This window comes from Corvus moneduloides, chromosome Z (genome assembly GCF_009650955.1).
Source record: "Corvus moneduloides isolate bCorMon1 chromosome Z, bCorMon1.pri, whole genome shotgun sequence".
Classification (NCBI taxonomy): Eukaryota; Metazoa; Chordata; class Aves; order Passeriformes; family Corvidae; genus Corvus; species Corvus moneduloides.
The window spans coordinates 8,338,185-8,355,728 of NC_045511.1; the positions used below are offsets into that span (position 1 = coordinate 8,338,185).

General features: G+C 39.5%; 1 protein-coding gene across 1 annotated transcript in view; it reads right to left on the bottom strand.

Annotated features, from left to right (window-relative positions):
* Positions 1 to 17,544, bottom strand: part of ITGA2 (integrin subunit alpha 2) — a 67,846-nt gene that overhangs the window by 42,004 nt on the left and 8,298 nt on the right. The window contains exon 2 of the mRNA XM_032097216.1: positions 6,703 to 6,826. Coding sequence (XP_031953107.1) covers positions 6,703 to 6,826 — 124 coding nt within the window. The remainder of the gene's footprint in view (positions 1 to 6,702; positions 6,827 to 17,544) is intronic.

Here is a 17,544-nt window from a genome sequence, read left to right on the forward strand (position 1 = left end):
GTTTGCTCAGAAAAAATACTGCTATCTGCGTACTCATTTTTTAGTTTATTTCACCTCAATTAAACACAAGTAACATTATTTTACCAATTCAACTGGGGGTTTGGTTTCAGATTATCTTTCTCGTGTGTCTGGATATTTTAAGAATGCCTAACTCCTTCTCAATTACCTTGTTGGAAAACACTGATTATGCAGGCAGCAGGAACAGGACTTTGTGTACTTCCAGCATCTCTAAATATGCAGCTTAGGTTCATATAAACACCTCTCTCTATCATAACATTGTACATTACAGAAGCCATGAGGAGGCCTCTGATTTTCTTATTTTATGTGTGTTTCTGAGTCTTTTAGGCACAGTGGAAACCAGAACTGCTGCAGCTCAGTATCAAATAAACAGAGCTCATAAGCAACTACTGCACTGGTCATGTGCCAACAGATAACATAATCTGCAAATACTTGCAGTGACACAGAGGGCTGGAGCTGGTCAATAGTCGGAGGAAGAAGGAGGAGGAACAGGAAGAAGACGTGGTGTTACACTCTCCCACCTTGCTAGGTACTACCAATTTTGGTACGGCTTTAAAATGCTAACTGGGCTCATGGGAGAGAAGGGGTAAGAGTTTTCGTGGAAACAGGAAATAGTTTTAAAATGGATGGCAACACTGCATGTGCAGTATCTGAAACTGGAACAGCTTTCCAGCATTAACTGTCAAGCTGAACATTGCACTGTGTACATTTATAAACACTTATATGTTTTTTCTAAGTTTCCCAGAAGGCAAACATTTCAGAGTTCTTGCAGGATGACAGCTAGAGTTCAGGGAATGACCTTGTATCTTGGAAATAACCCCTGCAACCACTCCCATTTGGCCATGAAATCTGTGAATCTCTGTGTTGTGCTGGCACTGCTGTGCGGCCACAGGTTTTCCTGAGAGCCCAGTGCACACAGTTTCACTCACAAGCAGAGTGAGAACCAGAGAAGAAGAGAAACAGAAGCATAGTCCAGCACTAGCTTACCCAAATCCAAGCCTAACTCCAAGCTATCTCCAAGTTTCACCCCTGCTAATGGCATAAACTAGAGACAAATATCATCCCCAGTATTTGCTAAAAGCTGCTCTCTCCCTTTCAGCACGCATAGTTTTGCTCATTCCATGGACATTATTTGGCTCCCATTTTCCCTGCCTTCAACATTAACTGCAAGCCAAACATCTGCTTATACCAAGGAACCATCACTTCTTAAACTTGATACTCACAAGATAATTTTACTTTTGCTACCCCTGAAACTAACCTTGAAGCTGTTGCATGGTACAAAGAGGAAAATATAAGACAAAACAAGATTAACTTTTATTGTTTTAGATACAATTTTTAATCTATGCCAAGTGTGCACAAAGCTACTTTATTTTGTCTTTCATTTATCTTGCACCCCTCATAGCTTACTGGGAGTTATTTTATTAACTTATTTTTCTATATCCCCTGTAGATTTGCAGAGTCTGTGAATCTCAATGTCATACCTATGATGAAGGCCAAAAAATGCCACTCCATACACAGAAATTAACACTTAGAACTGACTGTTACTGACTGTGATTTTCAGGAATGAACATAGCTGTTAAACCCATTCCAGTATTTGATTTAACTAACCTGTCATCAATACATGCCTGAGAAAAAATTATTAACTGGCATAAGCCAAGCTTAGCCCTCTACTTTTAATTGCCAACCTTAAATGCTTTAGGAAATAACATAATTTCTATTTCTTTTGTATTCTTTGCCTTATTTATATTTAATACTAACCTTAATCTACATTAAAAATCAGGAAGTCCTACTTGCCTTTCAAAGTTAACATAAACCATTACAGTAGGGAGTTACACAATGCTGCTTTGAGAAAATGCATGTGTATCTTTCTGAAACATCAGAAGTGAAGACAGCAAGGGAGTATCTGGCTAGCATCCTGCTAACTACAAATTTTTTTTTACTGTGATTAGACAGGATGCATGAGGCAAAGTGAAACAGAATATATCAGGAAAGAATGCAAGAAAGTAGTACTAAAATACTTGAGAATGCTTGTTTCCAAATAAACTGTATCATGGATAATGTATTAATTAAGGGTAATTTTCAGCCATGAGTTAAATATTTATTTTTACAAAATTTCCTTATGTGTCCTTGCAGACTGTCTTTACACAATACGATAGTGACTATAACGTAATATTTCTACTGATTTTATTATTCATCTCCCTAATCATTCTCCAACACTGTACACGAAGCACTAGGAAGTCAAATGAAGTTCAGCAGAAATGCCTTACCACACAAGCTGAGGAGTGGCAGATCAAAGTGCAACAGGAATTATTTCTGGGAAATTACACCATGACAAAGCTAGTAACCAGCAAACTGCAATGTAGCAGAAAGCAAAATCAGAATTCATAGTGAAGGGCTGAATTCCCAGCTGTTGTCAGAGCATGTTTTGTATTTTCTGGTTTCTTTTTTTTTTTTTTTTTCTTTTCATGTATTTGCTCTTCATTGTGTTGTGTTTTGTTTTGTTTTCTAAACATGAAGATGGCTAATAGGAAAATAAAAGTAGAAAGGACCTCTTAGATCATCTGGCCTTTTTTCCTACAGGAAATTACAGGAAGTGATGACTAGATATGAAGACCAGAAAACTCTTCACTCTCATAGATGCCTCTCTGTGCACACTAAAACACTTTTCACTATCTAAAATTTTGATCCTTTCAACAAGAATCAAAAGTTCAGAAACTACAGTGAGCTGTGGCAAGAGAGTTTGAGTGACAAACTCAGAAGTCCTACAAAAAAGCAGCTAGAGCTTCTCCAAGCAGGAAAAGGGCAAACTGTGGTGCATGCAGTCAGGGAAAACAAAAGCTGGGTAAAGAACTCCGCATTAGCAATGGTGCTGGCACTGAAACAACAGAGCTGCAACAATGGCAGCTTCTGTTAGGAAAAAAAAATTTAAAAAATTGCCCTCCTCAAAAGAAATGGCCATCCTCATTAAAATCAGAAAGCTTTGAAAATGTACTTATTTCAATAGAAATTCATACAGAAATGTGTCTTTTTGGAAAAACATCTTATTGGTCTGAAGGGGCAGAACAGACCCTCAGGAGAAAGGCCACTGTATTTGGTAACCACTGAGCAGTAGGCAATGATTTTTTAAACTATTTCTGGTAATGCAATAACTATGTGATATTTCAGTAAGTGCACTGTATATTAAGGTGTCATTATTGACATGTGAAGTGAAACAAAATACTTTAAGACAGAAAAATCCCACAATATAAATTCAAAACCAAATTAATTTTAAAAATTGAAAATCATAAGCACACATGCACAGCTCAGCATGTGTCAGAAGACACATGTGTAGGAGGAAGCATTTTAAGAGTTATCTACAACTATTTCAATCTTCCTCACCTGTGACAGATCTAAAACCAATGGTCAGCATTCTTCATCTCTGAAGAATGTACTGTCAGCTGCTGTTCAGGGAGTGCACATTCAAGACGAATTTGGCAGGGTACAATCTGGCTTTATAAAAGACTATGTTTATAAAATAACAGAAATTTTAGTCTCAATTTAGGATTCAAATGCAGATGGCCTCTTGACAGGGAGAACCACAGCATAAACTGAATGATGTTTCTGTGGTGTCTAATTACTTGTGTGGTGACCTGCTTAAACTTTTCTAATTGATGGGTTTTATTGGTATTCACAATTTTCCTTGAGTTCATTAAAGAGCTCCTGTTTTTAAATTCCCACCAGACACTGCGAAAGGCTTGAGCTGTGCTTGACTTTCAAGTTTGTCCTTATTTATGAGCATCACATGCCATCAAGGCTCATCAATGCACAGCAGACCAGTGCCCAATTATCCTGGATCATTTGTCTCTACACAAAAAGTCTTCCTCAGTGGTTTGTGTTACAGCATCCTAACTTGTACTAAACTCTTCAATAGTCCTGCATTCCCATTTGGATTGCCTCCCTCTTCTCTCTGAACTCATCTCCAAGAAAAGTGAAAACCAGTACCAATTCAGCAAAAATCTTTCTCTCTCTATCATTTCTATAGTTCTTACTGCCTCAGGAGATGCACCTCCCAGAAATACAGCTGAATAATATAACTGCATCTGCTGTGTTTCTCTATCTCTCCTTTCTACTCTTCGAGAGTGTACAGGAGGATTTTTAAAGCTGTGTTTTATATAGCACCCTGTTAATTTATTAAGGAAAATCTAGGAAATGATAAAATTTCTGGTGGACCTCAGATTCTGGATAACCTCTCTTGGGGAGAGAGGGCACCCCAGCAGCACATTGTGTGGTGAGCAGCCCCACTCTGTGCCTGGACAGTTTTCTAATACAACACATTCTTGCTGCACAGTGAGGATCTCTTCACAAAAGCGTATGATGATGAATGCTCGCCTTGGACAGAAATAATCACCCTGATCTTATCTCAGACTGTTTATCTTGTTCCCAGTTCAGCCATGTCAACAAGAACTCTCTGCATGGACTGCAGCCTCTGCGTTGCTCATAGGAGAAAACAACTCCTACTGAACAACTTGAATCAGATTGACTGTTCTGTTTGGGTTTTTTTGTCTGCTTGGTTGGGCTTTTTTGTTTTGGGTTTTAGTTTTTTTGGTGTTTTTTTTTTTTTTTAATAATGCATGCAGGAAAAAGCTCTGTTGTCCCAAGAAAAAGAAAATAGCCTAAAAATCAAGAGAACGAGACAGTAGAACATGACTCACCTTTTTCTTAAGCTTGCCTAATAATTTTTTGAGCGGGAGACTAAAAACGGCTTTTCTTCACTGAAGAGCCTCTAACAAGTCCTAGTTGAAAATGAGCTGATAAAATTTCCCTGACTTTTGGAGCTAGGTCAGACATCATGCAGTTAAAGAACTAATGGTGAAGTGCCTATATACAGAAAAGTTTACCAGATTAAAAATATTCATATACTTAGGAGAAGATTGATTGAATTCCACAGCCATAAAGACTTTTCCAACCTAAATGATTCTATGATTCTGTAAGACAGGAAAAGTTAAAAAGTTACTTTTTTTTTCCCTGCAATCCAGCACACATTATGCAAGAAAGTGATAGTGGAGGAGTTTTTATATCAAAAGCAAAAATAGAAGAGGGAAATATAAAACATAAATAGCTTGGGTGAGTTAGGCACCTATTGCTTCTGCTGCAAGCTTACAGAAAAACTGAGAAGTAAAAAACACAAGGCAATTTCTCCATATATGAGGCAAAAGCATTCAATTCACTACAGGCACATGGCGCACATTCTTGTTCTCCTTCAGTGGCTTTACACAGAAGTTGTTTTTTTTAAAAAAAAGAGATCTCTGATCTATGGGTGACTAAACACAATTAAAGCAGGCAAAAATGCAGTGAGAACCCACCACAGCATCAGATGAGGGGTGGGGGTAGGCTGGAAGCCTACCGAGCTGAGGGAGAGGAAATGCCAAGGTTTTAATTCCGAGGATACAGCTTTGCTCTCCTCTGTCTCCTGGTCCCTGGAGGTAAACACTGCTGAGATCTCAGGGGTCGTGCATTTGCATGTGTAGCCAATTGCAGCCACGCGGTGCCTCTGAGCAGTGCGGTCACAAACGTCTCTGCTGTCTCAGTAATTTTGTACCTGTTTTTCCAAATTTTAACTGCAAAATGCATTTTCACATGCATTTCCATGAATTTCAGATTTTGACCTCTCGCTTTCTTTTTACTGAGAGAAGTGCAGTTACTGAGTATCAGACTGCTGTCACTTAAGCAAAACCACCAGTTTGTGGCTATTTGGGTTCTGACACATTTCAGTCTATGGAGGATGTCACATCTGAAGTGCCTCAGCATACCATAATTTATATTATCTGGTGTGGCTTCCTGCTGTAGACTTAAAGCCATGTACACGCAAACAGACATTTAAGAGTTCAGTAGTTCTCAATTACTTTCACAGACTTATAGTCCTTACACGTAAGGACACCTTAAGCTTTGTGACTGCGGAGGCTGCAGAAGAGGAAACAATGTGTCTTCCACTAAATGTGCTTAGTCCCTGTAATTCGTTAAAACAACATTTCTAGAAAAAAAATTTTAACTAATTGCTCATCAAGCCCGATGTTGTGGTAACAACATTGGATTTCAGGTCAAATTTTATGGCTGAAGAGATGTAGCAGACACAAGACTTTGTTATGATTGTGTTACTAAAGACAGCCAAATACACCATCCCTTGAAAAGCAAGCAGTTAATACTGTATCAGACACAAAATTATATAGATGTAATTTAATTTAATTTAATTTAATATTAATAATTGGAACTCCCTGGCTCGAATAATTTGTTTTTGACCTTAACAATGTTAAAATGGAAAAATATCCCACATATATGTAAAGTGTAACAAAGATGCTGTGGGTACATGAAGGAATGAAATGTGAGTTAAAATTCTAGAGAAGTTGTAAGCCTAAGGAAATTAGTGTACTGGAGATGAAAATAAAAGATTACTGAAAGAAAGACCTCAGGTCACATGGTGTTAAGGAAAAGAGTCTGAACCATCACATGCATATGTCTTTAGAATATCTCAACTTTTGGTCTGATAACCCCAAGCATTTATTTGTAAAAATATAGGTCTAATATAAAAAGGAGTTAGCCAGAACGCATTTAAAAGAAATGTGGAATTATAAAAGAAATATTAAGAGTTGCAACATTTTTTACTTAAGCTTTTGGCTGGACATAAACCAAGCCATTCAAATTGCTTACCATTTGCCTTGTTCATTTACAAACTGTTGAACTGCATATCCAAACTGCTCTCTTGGTGGACCAGAAAATATTTTTGCTTCCAGGAGCCCAACATTGTAGGCTTCACAGCAGTTATGAAGAATGCCTGTTAAGACAAGATTATGATTACCACAGAAGCAATTAAAGAAGAATTTTGATCCCAGTGAAAAAGGCTCTTCATCTGAGACAGCTCCCACAACAGAAGAAAATAAATACAGCCTTTGACACCTGCTTGAAAAAACAGTGTTTTTGCTACAGTACCCTGCCTCTGTGAAATGCCTCTCTAGCTCTCTTTACATGTGTTGTGATACCGTGGGCAGAGATCAATGACTCATTCACTGTTGGCCTTAACAAAAGTCACAGCGTTACTAATGTTTTAGCTGAATGGAGGCAAAATGTATGATTCAGAGGTCTGTTATCCTCCTTTACCTTTAGGCATAAATTAATCTTACGGCAGAGCAAACACATCAACAGCCTGCTGAGGTACATTAGAATCACAGAATCTTTTAGGCTGAAAAAGCCTTGCCCAACCACTGCCAAATCCACCAATAAACCATGTCCTCAAGTGCCACATCTACACATCTTTTTAAATACTTGCAGGGGTGGTGATTCCATCACTTCCCTGGGCAGAGTGTTCTAATACTTGACAACCTTTTCCAGGAAGAATTTTTTCCTAATGTCCAGTTTAAACCTTCCTTGGTGCAACTTGAGGTCATTTCTGCTTGTGCTGTCGCTTGTTACCTGGGAGAAGATACTGACTCCCACCTGGCCATGACCTCCTTTCAGGCAGGTGTAGAGAATGATAAGATCTCCCCTGAGCCTCCTTTTCTCCAGGCTAAACACCCCCAGCTCCCTCAGCTGCTCCTCACAGGACTTGTGCTCCAGACCCTTCCCCAGCTCCCCTGACCTTCTCTGGACTCCCTCCAGCACCTCAATGTCTTTCTTGCAATGAGGGGCCCAGAACTGGACACAGCACTCGAGGTGTGGCCTCACCAGTGCCCAGTACAGGGGGACAATCCCTGCCCTGGTCCTGCTGGCCACACTATTGCTGATCCAGGCCAGGATGCCATTGGCCTTCTTGGCCACCTGGGCACACCCTGGCTCATGTCCAGCTGCTGTCACCAGCACCCCCAGGTCCTTTCCAGCCCCTCTGTCCCAGCCTGTGCCGCTGCCTGGAGTTGTTAGCCAAGGGCAGGACCCAGCACTTGGTCTTGTTGAGCCTCACACCATTGGCCTCAGCCCATGGATCCACCCTGTCCAGATCCCTCTGGATATGATCTGCAGCAGATCAACACTCCCACCACCCAACTCGGTGCCACCTGAAAACTGACTGAGCGTGCACTCAATCCCCTCATCCAGGTCAATGGAGATATCAAGCAAAACTGTGCCCTGGAGAACACTGCTTGTAACTGTCCACCAGCTGGGTGCAATTCCATTCACCTCAACTTTCCATGCTCAGACAAAATGCCCTGACTGTATCTGCTAATACTGTTTATATTTTAATTTGTGGCACCGGAATAAAAATGAGATTATCTGCTGCATCAGAAAACCTAAGTTTTTGAGTCATTTCATTATCACACCAGAAGTCTTTGTTTTCAGTCCAAACAGTCTGAACAGTTGTCCAAACAGAAAAACTTAGAAATACAAACATGCAAGGTAGAACAGCATTAATAAATCGTGACACTTAATACTGCAACTCTACTTAGATGTGGTTTTGTTACTAACTGCTTTTCCCTGGGCACTAGGAATAATGGTGTGCCATTCCATGCCATTCTGGGGTGAACCAGCAATGTGGACTGGGGACAAAGTTGATTTTGTAGGACATGGGGGCCCACTCCTCTTTCACAAAGGGCTTGATTTCTGTCTGATCAAGAAATAGGTGGATATCTAGGAGAATACCCACTGGGGCAGCTGCAGGAAAAAGGCCAGACTCCCCTGAGAGACTCTGTTGTAAGTAGGCAACTCCTTCCCCAGCATGGAGGTGGAAGGATTGAGACAACGGTGGGATCCCAGGAACAAGCTACAGCCCAGCTGAGAAACACCTTAAAGCTCCTGAAAACCCTCCAAAAATGACAATGATGGAAGAAATCGTGGCCTGTGGTTGCACTGCGAAGCTGGTCCCTTAGGTTCCCAGGTGAGGCAGGTTCACAGAGCTGCTCATGAGTTAAACAACATCACTCATGTTTCCCCCTCCCTTCCTGTGTGCCCAGACAGAATGAGTTTTATCTGCTTTACACACAAATAGGCCTCACCACGGTTATTTAGTATGAGTCATTGTGTTGTAAAGAAGCAGCCTCTTCCATACTCCCTCATAACAAGGACCTTTTAAGGAGAGATGGCATCTTAAAAATATAAGCTCAAATTCTAAACACTTCTCTAGTTCTAATGGGCAGAGAGCTTACTGTTGGTATCACTTTCTCCCAGGTCCCAGGAGCAGTTTTGGAAGAGAGGTTAGGAGGGTTTATGTCAGCATAAAACAGCCCTTCACAGTAGCTGAACTGTAATAGTAATAATGACAGTAACATCATAGAGAAAATATTAAAATCACAACCACAGGTTTGCAGGCAAAGTTCATGACCTGTAAAAATTGTCAATGCATTTTGTACCATCGCCCACAGAATTCAAAACACAAAGATCACTAGCAGATGACTAAATACAACTCTAAAAGAGTTACTACTTTTTTACCACAAATTCAAAACAGGAAATCATATATTAGTTATCTCAAACAACCATTATCTACAGTCAGCCTCTGGAAGGCAAGGAGTCACCCACTGCTAAAAGTATAGTTCCTTGAGAAACATCCTTAGAGACAAATATATTTCCTGAGTCATGCCATTTAAGACTGGAGAAGAGAATATGTACAGACTCATTACTCTGTGTTTTGCAATCCTTTTGACACTAAACACAACCTCATATAATCACAGTTTATGTCTGGGTTTTGAGGAGAGAGAAGAGGTGTATTGAGATAGAAATTGAAAATTGCTAGTAATTCTTTTGTGATTTAATACACTTTTATTTTATAAAAACATTTTTTTCCATGTCATATCCTGTGTTGTTTTCTGTCTGTTGTTAAATTGCATTTTCCTCAGTCAGAAATCAAGCACAATTTAGCAATGTCCCATTCTCAAGAGGCCACAGGAAACTATAACACAGTGCTCTCCTGCATGTAAATACACAAGAACCCTCCACATTATATGTTGTACAGGAAAATAAACCCTGGCTTTCGAACAAAGAGACAGAAGCAATCTAGAATGATAAACAGTTCCAGTCTGACCCAAAATATAATGACATTTAGAGAAAAACTCTTGACTCTCTGGACTGTTACACACTTATTAGCAAATCACATGACAAGCCAAATGGTAACACTGTTGAACATCTGAGTGGATTGGACAATTTTGGTGCAAATACATGGAAGATGTTTCTAATCTACGTCCAAGATGAGAGTTTTGTTAAATTCTAAAGGCAGGGCAAAAAATTCCTCCAGAACTGGGTAAAACTACAGGTAAGCAGGTATGACAGCCAACAGCCTGAAGTAAAGTCCCCATGCTGGTTCAAATTCTCATGGGGTGCTGTGACAAGTCAGATGGGGTCAGCACAGTGTGTGCTGGGTTATGTGTTGCCTGTTCATCTCCTTGCTTGACCTCCCACCACTGTGCAGCATCCATCCCTGGACCTCCCAGGGCCACTCCTTGTGGTCCTGCTTTCTCCAAGATGGGAGCTTATCCCAAGGAGCAAGGGCATTGCCTGTCCCCTGCACTGGGAAACTTCAACTCCTTGTAATTACTCTGGGCTTCACCACAGCTTACAGAAGCGATGCCCTTTTACTCTTCCCAGTAACCCACCCCTTCTACTCATTGAACCGTTTTACCCATCCTTCCCATTTACCACTGGGGCATGATTTTATTCTTTTTAAACAATTGCACTACTGCAGCATCAGAGCACTGCTCTTTGATAGCAAAAATGTCCAACTGGAATAATGGAGAAGTGTCTGCCAGATCACAGGTCTCTTCAAAGCTGCCTCTATCATGTTTGCTTTCTGGACAGGCAGACAGTTGAGGACAGTGACAAGAGAAGAGCAAAAAAAGCAATCATAAAACCCAGCCTCTGAAGATATACTGTTGTCTGCAATATTCTTACAGATCAGCTTTGCCTCTCACTCACAACTGCTTTGCAAAAATCAAAGTAGAAAGGCTGGCAAACACAATCTGACTCAGCACAATCATTATCAAGTGAGCCTAGTTTCAGCATATTTCAGTCACATTTTAAATTCCACATTTTTATAATAATTAGCAGGTTTTTTTACATCTACTCCACACAAATCTTAGTTGGTTTGGGCTTAGCAAGTTTATACTGGCAATAATGTACTGGGCATTTTTCCTGCCATTTTCCTCCATCTTATATGGTGCTTACACTGTAAGAACATCTTTTATCAATTTTGTACATCTGTCTTAATATAGTATCCAGAAAAAGAAACTCGAGCATTTGCAGCCAAAAAAGAGAAAATTCTAAGTTTCTTTTAAACCTATTTTAAGCCTGTGCAAAATAAGAGGGTCTCTCATGCATTAAAAGGGTGCCAATCATTGAAATATCTAGGTTCAAAGTACTGTATATTCTAGGCTGGAACGATTCAGTATCTGTTGCTGCCTTCAGGCAATGAACTTTGATAATTTAAGAATCTTGAAATAAAGAAAACTAATTCACTATCTGGATTTTAATAGCTTTTGGTGACAGACTTCTACTTTGTGACCTAGTGATCATGATGAAAGATTAGTCAGGCAAGTAAAAATCCACTTCCTAACTTCTGTCTGTAAATGGCACTTTATTTACAGTCAAGTAAACAGACTGTGTGGAACAAAGGAAGCCAGATACAAGCCTAAAGCTTCTGAAAGCCCCTCTGCAGACTTCAAAAGCAGCAGTTCCTCTGCTGCGAAGGGCATTTGGGCAGTTCGGTTTAAAGACAACGCAACACCTTCACTAAGCAGAGTACTCCCAACATCAAGATTCAGACAGGAAATGCAAGAAAAAAAATCATAATGGGATAAAAGAAACTATAATCTTTCTAATAAATTCCAGTATCTCTTCACATGGTATTTTTTTTCCTGGGAATTCCCATATTTCAGCAACTGCATTATTGCAGTGTGAGCCATGGGAGCTGCAGTGTAGGTGTATAGCTGGTTTTATGCTTTAACAACAACATTTTTTTTTTCTCCTAGCAGGACAAAAAATAATACGTGTCATGACTGGGCACCTTTAAGCCTCAACGTGTGGGAATTCTTCTGTAACTATAAATGTCATGTCTAATGATAGCTCTAATGCCTTCTGTTTGCTTCATTCTGCTTGCAGTACAAGCTGAAGCAAGTTTTAATGAAGTAAAACTCATATAAGGTACACCCAATTCATAATTGTTTTGATTTTGTGAGCAAAGCTCACAGCTTAAAGGGATCAAGCAGAAAATATCTGTTTGGTAATCAATCATTTAATGTTATGATTATCATAGTTGTTTGATTGAAACCCCTTACTCAGATTAACCAGCATTAAAAAAAATTCAACTGGATGAAAAAGAATGAAGTCAGATTTTTATGTATTTGATTATTTTGTTTGCTGAAATACATTTATAAAATTCTAATAGAATATACTGAACATATTATTAGTCTGTATTTTGTATCATAAGTATCGTAATAAATGTGTCATTTTTTAAACTCTAAATAGTAAAGATTGAATTTTCAACCACATTTTACTACATTGCAAAAGTGATGTTCCAATTTAAAATGGCAATATATTAAAAAATACCATAATTACACAGACTTGGTTATGCCAAATGTCACCTCTCATTGAAATATCCAGTCAAAAAGAGGCTTTCTCTGCTGTTGTTATTTATAGCTTTCCATCAAACAGGTCTAGCAAAGACAGTATCAAGAAAAAAGAAGCGACAATGGAGTTTGACCACTGAGTCTGTAAGGATCCACCACACACTAAGTACTAGTTTTAAATATATCTAATATTAACCTTGCCAGTAGGGAATGTCACCTTTTTTCCTTACTGTTATGGTGTTCACTTCTTTGAACAACTACTAACTACAAACCAGAGAAAGTTTGTTACATAACCCAGCTGAGTAACCCTTTGTCTTTGTGAGTGAGCATTTGTGTCAGTCACAATGCCCGCAGCGCATCCTTGGCAGCTCCCCTCCACTTGGTAGCACAGCCACAGCTAAAACTACTGCCCTTTGTGCCAGCTCCAGAAGGGCAGCTGACCCTGAGAAACCTAAACTCAAAATCAGCAGCATGCTGAGGGATTTGAGGGTGGAAGGGATAAGCATGTAGTCACCAAAGTAAAGCAAGGCCATGACCTGCATTATGCTAAAACCATGCACTATGGTTTTTCGTCTACAAATTGCTATTGGGGGAAAAAATGAATCAAGAAAACCCCACTGGATTATTGTCTGCTTCCTGAAGCAGTTTCTTAGATTGGCAGTCACTAAGATGTGTACTGCTGGCATTGCCTTAATTGCTCAGTCTAGCATTTTTAAAAATATCTATTCATTCCAGAAGAGGGCTTTGCTCTGCCCTTTGTGTTATACTGCTCCAAGAGAGCCACTACAAATTCCATGAGGAAAGTTTTTCCTTTGGTCTCAAAGACTTCTACCTCCAAAGAACACCCATCAGCAGTGCCCTAAAGCCTGTCAGACCCTGCTGGGGACAGAGAAAAGAAAGGGGTGGGAGGGATGAGAGAACTTGTAGCTGTTGTTTTCCACTGACTTCATCTCACAGTGGATGCACACTCTGGTTCAAGCTTTCTCCATGACTGAAAGATTTCTAAGTGCTCTCTTCGGGGTAGATTTTCAGCTATTTTCTGTTGTTCAAGGTCTCACTGGATCTCCTTAGTTATCAGGGAACTTGTAAAAGCACTTTTGTCTCAGTCTCATGCCCAGCTGGTTATTTTTTCATCCCTGTACAAGTTTGCTGCAGTTGGCTCACAGATTCCAAAGTTATAGAGGGAGTACAGGCACCTACAGATACCCCTCACACTATAATCACCTACTGTCCTTGAAATATTAGTCAGAGGTAGAATGAAGGCAGGAAGGGGAAGCAATAAAGTTATGAAAAAGGGCAGTAAAGTAGTATTTGCTTTATATTAAATATATTTAGTCTTACTTTACTGTTTTTTATTAAATGGAACAACGTTTTGGTGTAAGAGTAACGTTACTCCCTTATTATTCAGAATGTATATTATCAGAACAATAATCCAACTGGAATTAATCAAGTATTCTTACAGAAAAACTACCCAACTTTCATAATACATTATGTTTTGAATGCTTTATTGACAAGACTGTGAAAACATGAAGAAACAAACAACCAGCATGCAGTTAATTTAGTCTATTGAATTGCAATAGGGATGTTCTTCATCATGGCTTTCAGAAGCCACTGAGCAATTCTCACTGCAATGAGCTAAATCTTCACAAAAAAGTGAAGATTTTTTTCCTTTTGTAATGTACTAGTCTCCACTGTTATCCATTTTACTGTATTGGCATGTGCATTGTGTGCAGGCACAGGTAAGGGCATCAAATCAAGTTCTCATGTTAGAAGAGCAATTCTACATTGGTTTCACTGTTTGGGACTTTCCTTCAAAGGAACATAAATACAAAATATCTTTTTTATCCATCTTTAGAATACTCACAGATGGCACAGGGAATCCAACCCAACAAGCAAGGAAAATAAAGGACAACTTATAACTCCATCTGGAAAGGTATATTAACATTTACCCAGTACAGTCAACGTAACTGAAAAAAAAGTCTCATTAGTTTTCTCCTTTATATTCACTTTTCTATTTTCTGTAATAATTTTTTCTTCAATACGCACACCCACGTGGATAGATACTCACAATGGCATCTAGATAGCTTGTATACTAAACCAGCTGTTTTATAATCACGTTTAACCTGAAATTTAAAACTGAACAGATTTCTTATTGAGAACAACCTCCTAAATAGACACAATGTGAACCTCTGACAGGAATTGAAAGGAGCAAACAAAGTCATTGGCAAGACACTGCCTTTTGTACTGGAAGTAGAAACATCGTATAATCCTCACATCAGTTTCTTTGTTGCTGTTTCATTATGTTTACAGAAGCTTGAAAAAGGCATCTTCATTTTACTACTTCATCTACTTGTTTAACTTTCTGTTATCTTGAGACCAAGTTTTTCTTCACAACAGCTACAGTATCTCAAACTACTTAATAATTAACAGAAATTATAGCATTTAGAGTAGAAATAAATTATAGGCAAAAAAGCCTCCACCAAATCCACCACTCAGAACAAAAGAGAAACAATGCCTCATTTAGTAACAATCCTCCCACCCTTCTTCCTCCCCTCCTTTCCAGCAAGTTTTCTTGGCTTATTTGGCTGACTGCTTCTTCTTGGAAATAGGTCAGCTTCCAGCCTGAGAGCCTCTGTGTGTGTGAAAGCCTGAGTCACTGCCTTTCACTTGCAACGGTTTGGAATGCAAGGAGCTGCACTGAGAAGTTATCAATAACCTGCTGTAAAGGCAGCACAAACATGATAGGACATGCATTGTGACTGAAATGTTGGACAGACTGTGGTAACACAACTAGGAGCTGTCTACTTTACTGTTCTAACACCGCAGCAGAGCAAGAGATCTAATTAAACTTACCCACTACTTCATTAGTTACTCTACAAGACTTGTCTTTCTCCTGGTAACTCCCTACTTGTGGCCCAGATACTGCCCTCCTTGGCTGCCAGAGCAGACAAATAAACTGCTCTTCATCTGCAGTTAAGCAATCCAGACAACCTACAGTACACGCAAGGACTGATTCCAAAAAAATGCATAGGAGCAGTTCCTGCAGGACTGAGAACTTCCTATGAGGTTTTAATAAAGACAGCAAGTATTCAAGCCATCTCAAATGTATTATCCTGGCATGTTTCCATCCACGCTTTCAGTGGGGAAAAGCTTTATTTTACAGAAAATTCACCTAAGTGCCATCTTTTTATTATGCCATGCGTTTTTTTTTAATCTTGGTAGAAACAGGATTGTTCAACTTTGTCCTTAGAGTATCACAATTTTTTCTCAAGACCACAAAGAGATTAAAAGTATGTGAGGCTAACAGGCTGTACACACATATATGTTGTTTATGCAGTTGTCACTGGCCTTCACAAGTAATGATGGTAAATACACAAAAAAAAAAAAAATATGCATGCCTCCCTATGATAAAAACTGACTTTCCAAGTGGCATTTCACTCCAGCAGTTTCTCTTTCCTTGTGTCCATGCTATCAGTGGTTGCATTTTGTCTTTTTTAAACCAGGAATATTTCCAAATATAGCCAGAGAAGCCTGAGCCACATTACAACTGTAAGAGAGGAAATGCATGTCATCCCACTGAAAGCAATGTTACTGCTATCTGTATACCCCATTTGCCACATTTGCTCCTCTCAGCTGCTATGAAAACATGATTGTACAAAGAAAAAAATGCATATTTTCACACAAATATCAAGAAGAAGGGAAAGTAACCACATGTGTCTGTACTTCCCTATCCATATCACACTCTAGGCTATTATAGGGTATTATAACATATTGTATTATGTGTTATATCATATAATATCACTGTTAAATGTGACCTGAAAGGCTAAACTAGAAAAAAGCTGAGGGATCATCCATCCATCTGCCACTGCAGTGTCACAGCCTGAAGCATGAGGACTGCAGTGGCTACAGCGACCATGTCATCATGCCATTTTTAGGACACCATGTCTAAGACCCTGTTCCTCCCTCACAGCTTTTGAAGCTAGCTGGGAGTTTAGCTCTCTGCACTGCTCATGGACAGCCGCAGAAATAACAGTAGCCTCAGCTGTAAAAAGTTTGCTACATCAGTTTCCTGCAACAAGAAAACCTCCAAGGCACCACAGGATATATAATACAATACTTGGAAGAGCTATAATTATCAGAACATTTGTTCTCCTATGCCAGAAGTAATGACTCCTTCTCTCCTTTGATTTTAATGGGAGCTCATGGCTGGCCATCCTGAATGGTAGGCAGGTGGTCCCAATCACTCACCTGAAATTGCACTTTAATGCACCTTGAAATGATCAATTCTGGCACCAGATAGTGCCTAGGCAGAATTTGGGCACATTAAAATCAGGAAAACAATCCAGGAAGCCCAGAATTCAGCAGCTGCCTAACCCAAAATGAACCTAAAATTACCTGTCACTTAGGTTTCATTACACGAAGTTGCACAAAAGTTTAGAATGTGAATCAGGTGTAGAAACAGCCCTAAGAGCAAAGTATTCTACTGTTAACCTATCCTACTGTTAACCCACTCTGATACAATAGTAAGAGGCAATGAAGGATTTTCAACTTAATTATTTCTACTTGAAAGAATTAAATTATTTAACTAAATAGCTAAGTAATTTCTTTTTATGCACAACAAAATTACCGAATGTAATCGCATGGGTAGTTGGTCCAAAAGAGCCAACTCGGAACTCCTCCCACGTGAGTGCCCAGACATTAGGCCACAGACAAGATGTACCTTTGCCTGTCTGTCTGGAAACATGAGTATATGTCCCGGGATGAACTGAGACCTTGTCTCAATATACAGAGTAGAGGCTGCTTGTCTGACTGCTTTATTGCCTGGTAGCAAAGAGGCTCCTGGAAAACACTGAGAGGTGAATCTACGTCACTGCGAGACTCAAGGGAGAACTAAACCACGTTTGCCAGGTGACTATTACCATTACTTATGAAGCAGCAACCTCTTGAAAGAAAGCTGAACTGGATGCCTGTCTCCCAAAATTCCTCCCCCTCCTTGACCTCAACAGAAGGAGGC